At 36.5% G+C, this 13593-nt stretch overlaps 2 protein-coding genes across 3 annotated transcripts; both read right to left on the bottom strand.

The window, feature by feature from the left end:
* Nucleotides 1-686: 686 nt before the first annotated feature.
* On the bottom strand, nt 687-5411 carry LOC127800044 (uncharacterized). 2 transcript variants are annotated; one of them, XM_052334437.1, is made up of 3 exons: nt 5014-5397; nt 3515-3679; nt 687-1152 (listed from the first exon to the last, which is right to left on the bottom strand). In XM_052334437.1, the coding sequence occupies exons 1-3, from the start codon at nt 5320-5322 to the stop codon at nt 1054-1056; spliced, it is 573 nt and encodes a 190-aa protein (XP_052190397.1). In that variant the 5' UTR covers nt 5323-5397; the 3' UTR covers nt 687-1053. The 2 variants fall into 2 exon arrangements, with proteins under 2 accessions (XP_052190397.1, XP_052190399.1); XM_052334439.1 differs by lacking the exon at nt 687-1152 and adding an exon at nt 4237-4327 and having other exon boundaries at nt 3535-3679; nt 5014-5411.
* Nucleotides 5412-6342: 931 nt separating this feature from the next.
* On the bottom strand, nt 6343-11885 carry LOC127800143 (polyadenylate-binding protein 3). The gene is made up of 7 exons (XM_052334591.1): nt 11386-11885; nt 9741-10519; nt 9551-9628; nt 9360-9449; nt 8414-8713; nt 7203-7421; nt 6343-6936 (listed from the first exon to the last, which is right to left on the bottom strand). Exons 1-7 carry the CDS (start codon nt 11651-11653, stop codon nt 6712-6714), a joined length of 1959 nt encoding a protein of 652 aa, XP_052190551.1. The 5' UTR covers nt 11654-11885; the 3' UTR covers nt 6343-6711.
* Nucleotides 11886-13593: the final 1708 nt, after the last annotated feature.

Genomic DNA, 13593 nt, shown 5'->3' with positions numbered 1-13593 from the left:
TTACTTGACCTTAAGTCTTTTTTTTTTACTTAAAAGTGTGAATTTTACCTAATTTAATTTTTTATGAGAAAAGAGCAAAGAAAATAAATACAATTAAGTGGGCCCTAAAGAAATAAAATAAAAAGAATTTTGGGCCAATCAAAAGCTGGCCCATTAATAATAATAATAGTAATAATAATAAACCTATTATTATAAATTAATTTATTTGATGAAAGATAAGATAATCTCTACCCCAGATGAAGAGAAAAAGAGAATGGAAGAAGAAGAGAGAATAAATATAAAAAAAGGCGCGAGAAGAAGGCAAGGAGAAGCAGGGAGCGAGGCGGAAAAAATTATGATTTATTTAAATTCTTTTATAGATTATGCTCTTTGTTTTTCTTGAAATTTTTCATGCCCTCAATGTTGGTTTGAGGTGTTGAATAATTTCGCCATAAACTAATTTTTATGCTAATGTCTTTAATTTCTTGGAATTAGAGTTATGGTGTAACTAAACAAGGAGAATGTAATGTCTTTAATTTTTATGCTATTCAGGCATTTCTATTTCATAATAAGTATGTATTATTGTATTTAATATTTTTAAAAGGTCGATCATCTTTTAAATGAATTGTGGTGCATAAATGAGATCCAGAGAAAATTCTATATAATAACTGATAATAATGCATAAAGAGCACATAAAGAGAATGCTATTTGATCCTATAAACTAGTCCAAATTGATAATTGTGACTGTTAAAATGAATTGCTGACTTCATACAATTGACCTACCAATTCGAAAGACTCTGTAGACTACATGTCATTGATCTATTTCTAAAACACACACCTTTCCATCTCAACTCTAGCTTGGCAAATAGTCTACGATGGTAGAGAAGTAATGTTCTTTATTTATGCTACTGTTAGCGGGGTAAAGACCAAGAAAGACTCAGAAAGCAATTCTCAAACATGAATTGCAAGTCGTAAATATATAAAAGCTAAACTGCTCAACATATCCATCCTATAATTCCTTTTCTCACCCTTAAATATAATCCTGGGTTTGTATTTGTACCGGGATCACTCAAATCACTTGTATATTTCAGGCTTCAAGACGCCAACGTAAGGCAAGTTCCTGTATAGTTCAGCGAAATCCAGCCCATACCCCACCACAAAATGATCTGGACACTGCCAATTCAACAAGAAAGAAAAAAGTTGAATTACGTACATATGGGCAACATGATCATAGTTTTTAACATGGAAAAGCCCTAAGCAATTATTTCAAAATCAAACATTAATAAAAAGTCAATAAATATGAGGGTAAACTCGGATAAGAAGTATGGACGAAATCAAGTCAAGAGCCCCTGCTACCTAGCCAGTAGAGTTAGAAGTCATAGGTCATCAACCCAACTGAGTTAGGCCACTCGGAATATCCTTGGACGTAAAACCATTGGAGTTGTTAGCAATTTTGTGGTTTAGTGACTTCCCTCTTCTTGTGTTGAGCTTCTCATAAAATTTTGGCACCAAGTGAGGGAACAAGGGTTCAAATCATGGGTGCTGTGACAATCCTGCTCGGTTGGTTTAGATAGATAGTGGACCACATGGACAACACAACATAATTCCACCATAGTGACTTATGGACAATATCACAGCATGGCACTTAACAACGACCCTAGATGACAGATAAAGTTTGACAGAAGTTGGGGAACAATGCCCAAAGAGATTATAAGCAGAGAAGGTTATATATAACACAGGGAGCTGACAGTGACAGACTTCTGCTACTAGACCATCAAATTAGGATCAAGAGAAGAAAGTTCTATTGAAGGCAAAGAAGACCCAAGAGTCCAAGACAATCTATTACAGCCCAACCATGTTTCAAGGGAGTCTTGTAGTTTCCAACAAACTCATGATAGCAGTAGACATGCTCTATCTTAAGGAGTCACTGAGGACCAAAAAGAAAAGGCAGATGCAACATGCCCCCACATAGGATCTCGATCATCAAAGTGCTTACAAGGAGTGGGAGTGCTACCAACAGGATGACCACAAAGTTATGGGTACAAGAAAGGAATGGCAATTCCCCAAGGCAGGGGGGTGGTGGAGAAGGAAATATGAATAACTACAAGAATGGTTGGCATAATTTAAATGAATAGCTACACATTTCACCTCAACTGAACAGGAACATAGAAGGGACAAGAAACAAAAACAGGCAAAACAAGAAGACAAAAAGATTTGGTTGAACCAACAACGGGACAACTGAATAAAGGAATGGAATGGAAAAACTACTTGGGGCATCATCTAGAGGGTGGAGGAAGATATTTAAACCATCAGATGGCTATCACTTAATTATATGGTTCAGAGATCAGATTGTTAAATGTGGAATTGGAGTGGTCTGGCCACCAGACTCTTGGTGAGTCACTAGTGACTCCCAGAAGCAATCTGGGAGTCATGCCAGCAGAGTGCTGGTGGCAAGAGGGTAGGAGAGGCGAAGAAAATGACAATGAAATGAATGGTGTGTGAAAACATATTTTCCTTGTCTTTTTTTTTTCCCCAAAATCTCAAAAGTTTTCACATTTTTGAACTTGAAAGCAAACAATCAAACACCATTTTCTGTTTTCATTTTCAAAATAATAAAAGCAAAAAACAGAAAATGGCATGGATGCCAAACAGGTGCTTACTGATTCAATTGGCTTATCTTTGTTGCTATGTGAAAATTTCCCATACAACTCCATGAAGAAATTTTTGGTAGTATTTCAAAATTCATAGAAAGCAAACATCAATAGGTAACAAATTATTCTAAGCTTTCTACGGTTATTGTCATCAAAATATACAAGAATTTCAGAGAAGGAAAATAGAGTGATATAAAATATATAGAAGGTCATTTTCAAGAAGGTTACAACTACTACATTGATGTGGTCAAACAGATGGACCATTTGGCATCCTGAAACCATGTCCTCACTAGGCCTTGACTAGAGGTTGTTCAAGAATGCTCGCAACTAACTCCCAAAAATAAAAATATTTGCCAAGCACATTATTGCTTAAGAAAGCAAAGGAGAAAATAGATTGGCAATCAAGTTGCACTAGACACTGACTACTGCAGACTATACTAGGTTACAATTACATCACAATTTAATGGAGCCAATACATTATTCTCTCAAGGCAAAAGGAACCTCCTCTTAAGACCTAATGTGACTGCAAATAGTATGTTCTTTTTTGTCATTGGCTCCACATATCCTACTTCAGCTAGACTCTATAACTGTTTTTAACTAAAAGGGTGTCCCCAGTGCACAAAGCTCTTCATTTTGTGAGTGTGGGAGGATTGTATTTGCATGAAGCCGTTCCTTTTCTTTTTGCAAAGAGGCTATTTCCACAACTCAAACCCATAACCTCCCAGCCACAAAGGAGCAACTTACTGTTGCTACAAGGTTCAACCCTTCTATAATTATTTTCAACTATTAATAGAAAGCCAAAAAAATGTAAAAGTCAATCATAGAAAGGGGTGTAATTAAAGATTCCACAACTGTGTTGTGCAAGAGAGAGAACAAGATAGCACCTCAAAGCCACAATAAAATTTTCCTTCACCCACAAGCTGAAAATCAACCTTTCGCCTTGCTGGTTTATCAAGTAGAGTACACACAGATATGCTGGAAGCTCCTTTGGATTTCAGAAGAGATATCAGAGAGGCTAAAGTGTTTCCTGTATCCACAATGTCCTCGACCTGAGAAAGAGCAAAATGTTCATTTCAATGTGCTTGACTAAAAAACTCTACTAAGTCTACATACAAGATAAAGATAGAGTGTAATACCAGGTCCAATAATTGAAGACAAAAAGGGTTAACTGCATAGCAATGAATAGATGAAGTTGCAATTCTATTTTTCTGTGTCTCACTAACTCAAAATAACTTTTCCCTACAATTACACGGGAGTTTTGATTCCCGGCTACTACAGATCCCTCAACCAGAAGTCATAACTTTAAATTAAGTATGGTAATAAAAAGGTCATGAGCAAAAACATTAAAAAGCGCCTTTCCAAATCATAGCAGATCTCACACCCTTCCCACTCTTATATGGACCTCATTGGTGGAATTAGGAAGAGGTGGTGCCACAGAATTGTCTTAAACATCACTTATTTGAATATTACCATACTAAACCATGTGTTGGCCCCGCTAAAAAATTTAGAACTTAGTTCTGACAAATTTAGGAGAATTTAAATTGATCCTTCAACAAAATTTCTGGGGACTATAGTGGTATGTTTAATTGAAATGGTGAATACACACCTTGTGCCCTTTTTGCTGCTAAATGGTTAATATAAAATCTCATCAAGCAGTCAAGCGCCAACATCATCCCAATGCCTCCCTTAAGCCATGGCTGTAACAGAGTCCACTTGATTAAGGGATTGTTCATGTTTTGCTTAGGCAGTATTTTTTGAGAGAGTTACTAAAAGAAAGAGTGGAATGGAATGTAAAATACTTCTCTGGGTTTGAGAAAACAAGAGATGTAAAGTCTTTTTTTGTTTGAGAGAGCACTGAAAATGGATGGAAAGAAAAAATATTAAACAACAAATGATACCCTGTTAGTGAAAGAGTTTTATTAAGGTTAATTTTGCAAATACACAAAAATAAAGTTCATCTATTCTCTCCCAATTAGGGGAAGACAAAAATAAGGTTTCCAAGGTATACGAACGAAAAAAGTTTCCATTCCATTCTTGTTGCCTTTCTCAAACAGGGGGAACCCCTTCCTCCCGTTTCCATTCCATCCCCCTCTCCCAAACACACTGTTGGTCTACTTGTGTAGCTTTTGAATCCATATAAAACAACCTTTAATCAAGATTATAATAGTCACAGCTCTTAGAATCAGGTGGAGTTTGAGACAAATCCAGAAGGTTCACGAAGAGCAGTCAAAACTTGTGTTGTTCACGTAACCGACAAGTTAATCGTGAGCCGGAACTGTCACATATAAAGGGCGTATTTTGAACGCAGCCTCCCTTTGCTATTTTGCAAAGAAGAACAAATGTAATGCAAATCAAAATCAAATGAAATCACTAAAAACAGTACCACAATTACGTGCTTGTCCTGGACATCGACCTTCAAGGCGAGCGAAATTCTCGGAGCTCCATTCGATTTGGTTCCACAGCCGTATGACTCGGCTCGAATGAAGTCGACGTAAAGAGGCACTTTGACCTTTCTGACGAGGTCAGCCAGGAAGAGGAATGCGCCAGTGGCGACACCGATGACCACCGGAGGCGACGGAGAGTCTGCGGTGGCGGCGAAGTCGTCGGAGATCAGAGAGGCGAGCTCGGAGACTCGCTTTGAAATTTGTTCTTCAGTGAAAAGTATTCGGTCTATATCGCCGTCCAAAGCCATTGAACGGACCGGAGCCAACCAAACGGGAGGAGCAGGAGATGGCGAGAAATTAAAATTTTTATGATTTTGTTTCCAATTTATATCATTACAGATTTGATTTTGTTAGGGTTTTTATATTCTTTCTTCTTCTTTTTCTTTTTTTTGTTTCCGTTTTTCAATATTTTAAATACCTGGCCATTTCCACTTTCCAAAAATGAACCTAAAATCCAAATAAGTGGCTAAAGGTGGAAACATCTTTCCATATTTGTTGATTTCTCCAAATGTGATGAAAAATAATTTTAAATTACATTAATAAAATAACTATGTTATCAAATAGTTATATAAATAATATATGTTATGTTAAATTAATATAATTATTAATAATATATTGTGCTGATGATAATAGTGCTACTATAAACTAGTAGATTATGTAAAATAATATAGTTTTATAATTCAGTGAAAATAGATTAATCTATAATTATATTAGAAAACATAAACACAAAAATCAAATGATATTTTATATTTTTATTTACAAATTTTTGGTAACTAAGCTTTCTAAAAATATATATTTTGGAAAGTTATTAAAAAATATCAATGCCTCCAGTTCACCATTCCCTTAAGGTTGTATTGCATAAACTAACTCACCATACACAATAATCTATAAACCATACATACCAAATAAGCAAAAAGACAATCAATATAACAATGATGCCAATTCAATAATATGGCACCATATATGAAATGTAACTGTGATATAAAAGCTAAATATAGAAGAGATCCCTATAACCTGTTACCAGAATGCCAGCCCATGCCTATCACAACAGCTTTTCATAAGCATGAACATAAGCAGCGGCGGCGGCGGCCTTTGGCCTTGGGGCATTCTTTCATTCATATATCTATATGGGGATCAAAGCCAATTCTGTGGTGTAACACCACACAACCACAAACGCCCCTTATACTATCAGACATTCCAACCATTATTTTGGTGATCAATAAAAGCAGCTATAAAAAGCAAGTTGAGAATAGCAGCCGAGCTCACCAGAAAGCACGCCATTCAAATCCCCAGTAAAATGGCAAAAGCATATATAGTCTAACCAAACACACACAAAATAAAGATATTACTGTCCCCAAGAAAATAGTTTAATTTCCAGCCAGAACTTGCCACCACGAAAACAGAAGAGAGGAGAGGAGAAGAGAAGAGAAGAGAGGAGAGGAGAAGAGAGGAGAGGAGAGCAGAGAAGAGAACAGATGAGATCCTCCTAAAAATTAGAACTAGGTGAAAACAAAACCCCCCCAACTAACCAGTCAAAGCTCATCAAGCCCTAAACCCTAACAAAAAATGGGCCTGCAGATCCATCCCCATATGAGAGATATTATATGCTCAGCTCAGCAAGAAAAACTGGGCTCCTTTCATTCCTTCAAGGTCATTGAGCCCAGCTGATCACCAACATCAGCTCCCGATGATGCTAAATTGAGGACGTCCATGGCCTCCCCAACTTTCTTCTTCAGAGCATCTGGAGACTCGATCAGATGGAGAACCTCAGTCTGATCCATCTCCAGCAACATTCCCGTCACTTTTCCTGCATGGTCACGCTCAAGCTGCTCCACCAGCGGAAATAACTGCTCTCCCAACATCTACCATTTTGACAGAAGACAAATTACAATATTAACTCAGAAACAGGAACCGCCACTATTTCATACTAGTAGACAATGTTAGCTCTTCTTGGCATTTCTGATACATTGATAGAAGTTATGTCCATTAAGAAAGCAAAAATTACGTTTCTATTTGATATTGCCATGAAAAGAGAATCAAATCCCTGAAACTAACATGCATGAAAAGCAGTCGCTTCTAACTAAAGAAAGAAATTATTATAGTGCAGAGAAAAGACAAAATAACCCACCATGCGCTGATTCTCTGGCGTAGCAGAAGCCATAGCAGAAGCAAGTGTTGACATTGGCACTGGTACAGGACTCCGTATATCCATTGGATTTGTTGACATCCCCGAACCATCAAAAGGCAATGGCATCAGTGGAGCCATGAGACCTTGGGGAACCATGGATGGATCAGTACCATTTCGGGCCACGTACCTCAAACCATGATTTGGGTTGCGATGCATCAGCTAATTGTAAACAATAACACCATTAGAAAGACCAATTGGAAGATAATCACTCCTATTAGAACATTCAGAAGCAGAATATAATAGACTTAACAGATGATTTTTTTTTTAAATACTACAAGTTTAAAATAATTAAAAAATGATACTTGAGGCAAACTAATTGTGAAACTATTACTCTTGAGGCCAACTCAGCCGTCTTGCTGGAAAATGGCCTGTGTGGAAGCTTCTGAACATGGGAGAACCACTTGGTCTTGCAAGAGGTACTGTGAATTCATGAACTTACTGATTCAAAATGTTTGTATTGTTTGTCTTAAATGGTAACTTTGCCTCCATCAATTCAGAAAATTGCTGGTCTCACCGACAGTTATTAGGCAGAACCGCTGGTCCCACTAGCGGTCTTGCCTCGACCAAAAATTGTCCTGCCGGAAGATTTCCATCATGGTATCTAAGGTGTAAGTAAGAATAGCATTTTGTTAAATAGTTTGGCCCAAGTAGCTTTTATTTTTAATTTCTTTTAAACTTGTAGTATATAAAAGGAATCCTTAATAGACACATGGGAGGGGTATTGAATAAATCTGAAAGGATTTCTTCTACTACATCAATCTCCTGGAAAGGCTGGCATTTTAATCTAAATTCATAGGCAGTGAAATGAAACTAGAATGTGAGTAGATTCCAAATATAAAACCCGAGCTTGTAATGCATATTAAAACTTCAAGTATAAAATAGCACATGTGATGGTAGAATGGAAATATGGAATTTACATAGTAGTCATTGCCTTGCATTACAAGACACATTATTGTTCAAGGATTGGAAGTAAAAGTTTCTAGTAACTCATGTCAGTGGTGCTAAACCAGTATAAAATCAACTCACAATTGATCACAGCAAAAAATCAATGCTGCTGCCCTTGATTATATAAATGGGTAAGGCATGCTGTAGTTAAAAATATAACAACTGAACAAAATTATGGTTAGGAAGCATAGAGAAAAGTAGTGTACCTGCTGGTGCTGCTGCATTTGTGGTGGATTCCCGCCTCTCCTACCTCCTCGCTGTCCAGATTGTCCTTGTCTCTGAAGATGAAATGGCATAACAAAATTTGGCGCAAAACCTGGGCGCATACCAGGCACGAGTTGCTGCTGGAACCCATAGCCAGCAGGTTGAGGAGATAGCAGACCAGGTGCACCTTGACCAAAATACAACTGCTGAGGAGCAAACCTGGGTGTCCCTGTGTGAAATCCAGGCATTCCTGTAGGCAAAACTGCCATTCCACCTGATACTTGTACATGAGCAAAATGTGCCTGAACCCAAAACCACGCATCCCAGCCCCAAAATATCCATATCAAGTTACCAAGAACAGGGCAGAGTTAAAGCATGAAAGATATTAATGACATTAAGAACTATAAAATGCAAATAACCAGAAGAATTTGTAAAGACTCAGAAGGGAGAAACAAGTGTAACATTAAACAGTGACCTATATAAGACTTCAAACACAAAATAGCCACAGCTTGTAATCTTAACCGTGATTAAGACTCTTCTGAACTGGAATTTTAACTCAATTGAAAGCAAATCACATCGAGACAATACAACTAGTTAAACATTGATTATTATGTAGAAAGCATTGTACACGTGAGCTATACAACAAGAATTCCAATAAACAACTTTTAGTTGCGATTCCTAAAAGTTACTCTGCATTCACTATATTGCTGATCTGAAGACACTGTTTGCAGGACTAAAAGCGTACGTAAATACAAAGCCTTAAATTTCATTATTGTATTCATTATGGAATGAGCACTAACCAAATCATATCCTTCTCCCATGTGTTTGTGTGTGTGAAAGAGGGGGGGGGGGGGGGGGGGGGGGAGGGGGTTGGAGAGAGAGAGAAGAAACTAATTTGACATATTAATCAATGACACAAGCATGAATATTAGTAGGAAGAAAAATTGCCTGCAATAACGCCTTCCTTTCTTCTTTACGCTGGGCCACAGCAACATACAAAGGTTTTCGACCAATCATCTTCCCATTCATTTCATTCAACTGTTAGAGACGGAGAACAATAAAAAATTCATACATGAAAACTCCATGGCTGAAAAACAGAGAGGAAAAATCTGCACAGCTAAAAAACACAGGCTACTTACTGCTCTTGCAGCTTCATCAGGCGTAGAGAAGGCCACAAAACCAGACCCCTTGCTCACCCCTTGTGAATCAAGCACGACCTGACAAGAAGTGAAGATATTAAAAAAAATTACCTAATTACAAAAATATCATGAAATATATATGTGTGTGCATGTGAAAAATAACAGGATGCTATTATTTAAAATACTATACCTTGCATGATGTTATGGTTCCAAACTCAGAAAATAACTCCTTCAGTCTTTCATCATTAATGTTGTCATCTAGATTTTTGATATATAAGTTAGCACCTTGTAATTTCTCAAATCTACTTCTCCTTTCCTGTTCAAATTTTGCCCTTAGTTCTGCTTCCCTTTCTGCTTTTCTTTGAGCTTTCCCAACATATATAACTTTGTCGTCATTTAGAGATGTCCCATTCAAGTTCTCTACTGCAGCGGCGGCAGCCTCTGGACTCTGGAAATTTACAAAACCAAAACATCTAGACTTCCCATTTGCATCCCTCATTACTACTGCACTGGTGATGGGACCATACTTGCCAAAAGTATTCTTAAGGTCCTCATCAGTAATAGTTTCAGAAAAGTTTTTCACATAGATATTGGTGAATTTTGGAGATCCGGTTGCTTGGTTTCTTTCCTGGTGACGAACAAAAAGGCTCACGTAAACTTGTTTATCATTAATCAGCATGCCATTTAACCGCCTAATTGCATTTTGGGCAGCATTCTCCTGGTCAAACTGCACGAACCCATATCCTTTTGATTGACCATTGGCATCAATTGCTACCTTGCAAGAAAGCACAGTGCCAAAGGCAGCAAAAATGTCATGCAAGGCCTTGCTATCTATGGATGTGTCCAAGTTCTTAATGAACACATTAGCATATCCACTCTTCCGGATACTAGGATCCCGTTGAGAAAACATAATCCTGATAGGTTTCCCATTGACAGGAGTGAAATTCAAAAGCTCCCTGGCATTAGCAGCTGCAATTTACAAATAAAAAACAGTGTCAGCACTAAACTAGGTAACAAAGCATACTGCTGTAGTGACAGAATGGAACATTAACGACTTGCCAAACCATAATAGAACATTATATACAACAAACCTAATAAGATTGATAACATATATTCAAACAATTGTAAGATTGTAATAGAAATTGCAAGTTTTTGTCATGTCCATGATAGTGCTAATATTATAACACCCTTAAATTTTCATTAGACAGTTAACCGCATGCCATTGTAAACATTTTTTCTAGAAATAGCAAGGTCCTGAGAGTACCACAATGAAAGTTGGCCTAATGGTGTGTGATGTCTAAAATCAAAAGCATCCAGTCAAAAGTAATTGACTATAAATTCCATACAGCAAATTTAATTGACTCGGTACAAGAATTACTTTCAAACACATGAAAAACCTCTATCCGGTTCTGTTAGATTTTAAAATAAGCCTGTTACATACAATGTCCACTCAACACAACAGGGATTTTTTTTTTTTTTTTTTTTCAATTTTTGAACAACTGTAATTTCTATGTCTCAATGATCAATTTAGACACAATCAGAAAGATGGATAAGTCATCTCTTAAAGAAGAAACAAGAAAAACAAACAGCATTGCAAAGAAATAATTTTTTTTAACACTCAATTCAAGTAATCATTTTCACTGTCCTTTTTTCAATTCCTTTCTTCTGGATATATGTAACGCAACGAGAAATCATAATCATAAAGAACATCCCTTATCAACCAAACAAAAAAACCTAACACGTTCATCATCATGCAAAATCAGCGATCAAGCCATCCAATCCAACAAACAAATCATCTCGAAAAGAAATTCAAAAAAGAAGGCGTTAAGTATAACCGTCTTGCGCGGTGCCGAAATTGACGTAAGCGTAGCCGAGCGAGGTTTGCCTCGCCTGATCCCTGCAAACCCTGACCGATACGACTTGCGCCACTTGGTTGAACAGATCGAACAGTTGCCCCTCGTTCACGGCCGCGTCCAGATCGCCCACGTACAGCGACGCATTGCCGAATCCTCCCCCCGGCTGTGCCGCCGGCGTCGCCACAGCCGACCCCACCGTAACCTGAACCACCTGGTGCCCCGACGGGGCTTGAATCGCCGTCGCCATCACAGTTGTCGAAATCAGAATAAAACCGAAATGCGCCCAGACCAAACGCAGAGAACAGATTTCTAGGGCTAGATTTTGTATGCCTATATCTAAACTAGCCCTGATTTCGCAATCTTTCTGGGGTTTTTTGGTAGGGATTTTTGGAGATCAAGAGAGAGAGTGAACGAGGCAGTGTGCGTGAACACACACATATATATATATATGTGTGTGTGTGTGTATGCGGGCGAAGAGAGTTGAGAGGGAGAGCGTGGGGGTGGGGACAGTTGGGGAAGCGGAACCTTAATACTTACGGAGGGAACGGTTCGGGAAAAGTGCACGTGCGGCATCCGGTGACGTGGAGTTTCGACAATATTATATTTGCGCTTTTTAGTCCGAGGTTGCCTTATCATTCTTCAATTTTCTGTACTACACTGAGCCCTGGGGCTGCCACGTGTACTGCTGTCGTGAGATTACGATCGCGCGCGTGGGCCTGCACCTGGGTCATGTGACGAAAACACAATCTCGAATCTCACTTTCCATCAATCCGTTTCCATAATATTTCAAAATTGGAATTCCGAATTCAAAAATGAGATTCCATTTTATTTCATTTCATGCCTCCGTCCGTTTTCAATTCCAATGGAATTCTCTAATTCTTACGTAATAATTTTAAAATTGAATTCAAATGAAAATTCTAGAGATGCCATTGGAATCTTCTCTTTTTAATGCAACCCATTACTCCTCAACTTTTGTCTCATTATATTTTATATTTTAATATAAAAATTTAAATAATATATTAATATAATTTTATATATTATCTGAGACAGATAAAATGAAAAGAGGTTGTAAACTTATAGAGTGTAGGACCCACTCTCTCGGCAAGCCGTGTTGAACAATATAAGAGTTGTCTAATACAGACAATATAATAATGCCTTACATTAATATTCATAAAATTACTTTTTACGATTTTTTTAATTATTTAAAATTTTACAATTTGACATAAAATATTTTTCACTTAAAAATAATTTTCTGCCAAAACAAATGAATCTACATAACAAAAGCCCATCTCCAACACTACCTTTTTGCAGCATAACATGACATGCTACATACCATACCAAACATGCAAAATTCATATTTTCCTATATATCCTTATGGTATTCTCATTCTCATTTTATTTTATTCTCAATAGAACAAATAACAAAAAAAAAAAAAAAAAAACTTAAGGGATTGTTGTTCTCTTCATGTTTAAATTTCCAATTTTGAGTTTTGAATTCATTTTTAGTTTTGTGTTTTGAGTGTTTATTTTAAGATTGCTGAAAATATATTTTTTTTGTATGTAACATTTTTCACATTTTAAAAATTTTGAACATATTTGTGATGAAAATTGTCAAAACAAATTTTTGTTGTTTTGAGTTTTCTTTATAATTTTTTTTATTTTTAAAAATACGTTTTTAAAATATGAAAGTAAACACGCTTTTACTGTTTTGAAAAACTGAAAACTGAAAATAGCTTGAATACAACAAAGATAATAAAGCCTAAACATTTTGGCTAATTTTCAATTTTATTCATTCGTTTCAATTTTGACAATTATATCTAAATTGACTCAATTAGATACAATTTTATCCAACATCTTATTCGTGTTAGTCATTTTATTTTTTATATATGCATGTGGATCCCATTCATATTTTTATTTTTATGACACATGGTCTGTTATATCAACAATGATACACGCCTCGTAAATTAATTTTAGGTGTTAGATAAAATTATATTTAATTAAATTAATTATGATACAATTATCAAAATTAAAAAAATGATTAGATAAAGTTGCAAGTTCGCAAAAAAATTTAAGTTTTTTTTTTTGTTGCTATTTACCCTTCTACATTAAAGAGTCACATTATCTAAAGATATATACGAGGATAAGAATATTCTTTTAACATTTAACATCTTGTTTTAGTAATTAAATT

Source organism: Diospyros lotus, chromosome 4 (genome assembly GCF_014633365.1).
Source record: "Diospyros lotus cultivar Yz01 chromosome 4, ASM1463336v1, whole genome shotgun sequence".
In the NCBI taxonomy this organism is placed as follows: Eukaryota; Viridiplantae; Streptophyta; class Magnoliopsida; order Ericales; family Ebenaceae; genus Diospyros; species Diospyros lotus.
The sequence above is the reverse complement of the archived record's forward strand: the minus strand, read 5'-3'. Positions and strand labels throughout refer to the sequence as shown.

Coding starts and splice junctions, on each gene's coding strand:
- LOC127800044 (XM_052334437.1), bottom strand. CDS start 5,322: ATGGCTTTGGACGGCGATATAGACCGAATACTTTTCACTGAAGAACAA. Junction 3,680..5,013: donor AGGACAAGCACGTAATTGTG/GTACTGTTTTTA, acceptor GCTCTTTCTCAG/GTCGAGGACATTGTGGATAC. Junction 1,153..3,514: donor AATTTTATTGTGGCTTTGAG/GTGCTATCTTGT, acceptor TTGAATTGGCAG/TGTCCAGATCATTTTGTGGT.
- LOC127800143 (XM_052334591.1), bottom strand. CDS start 11,653: ATGGCGACGGCGATTCAAGCCCCGTCGGGGCACCAGGTGGTTCAGGTT. Junction 10,520..11,385: donor TTTCGGCACCGCGCAAGACG/GTTATACTTAAC, acceptor TGTAAATTGCAG/CTGCTAATGCCAGGGAGCTT. Junction 7,422..8,413: donor AAATGCAGCAGCACCAGCAG/GTACACTACTTT, acceptor GTTTACAATTAG/CTGATGCATCGCAACCCAAA.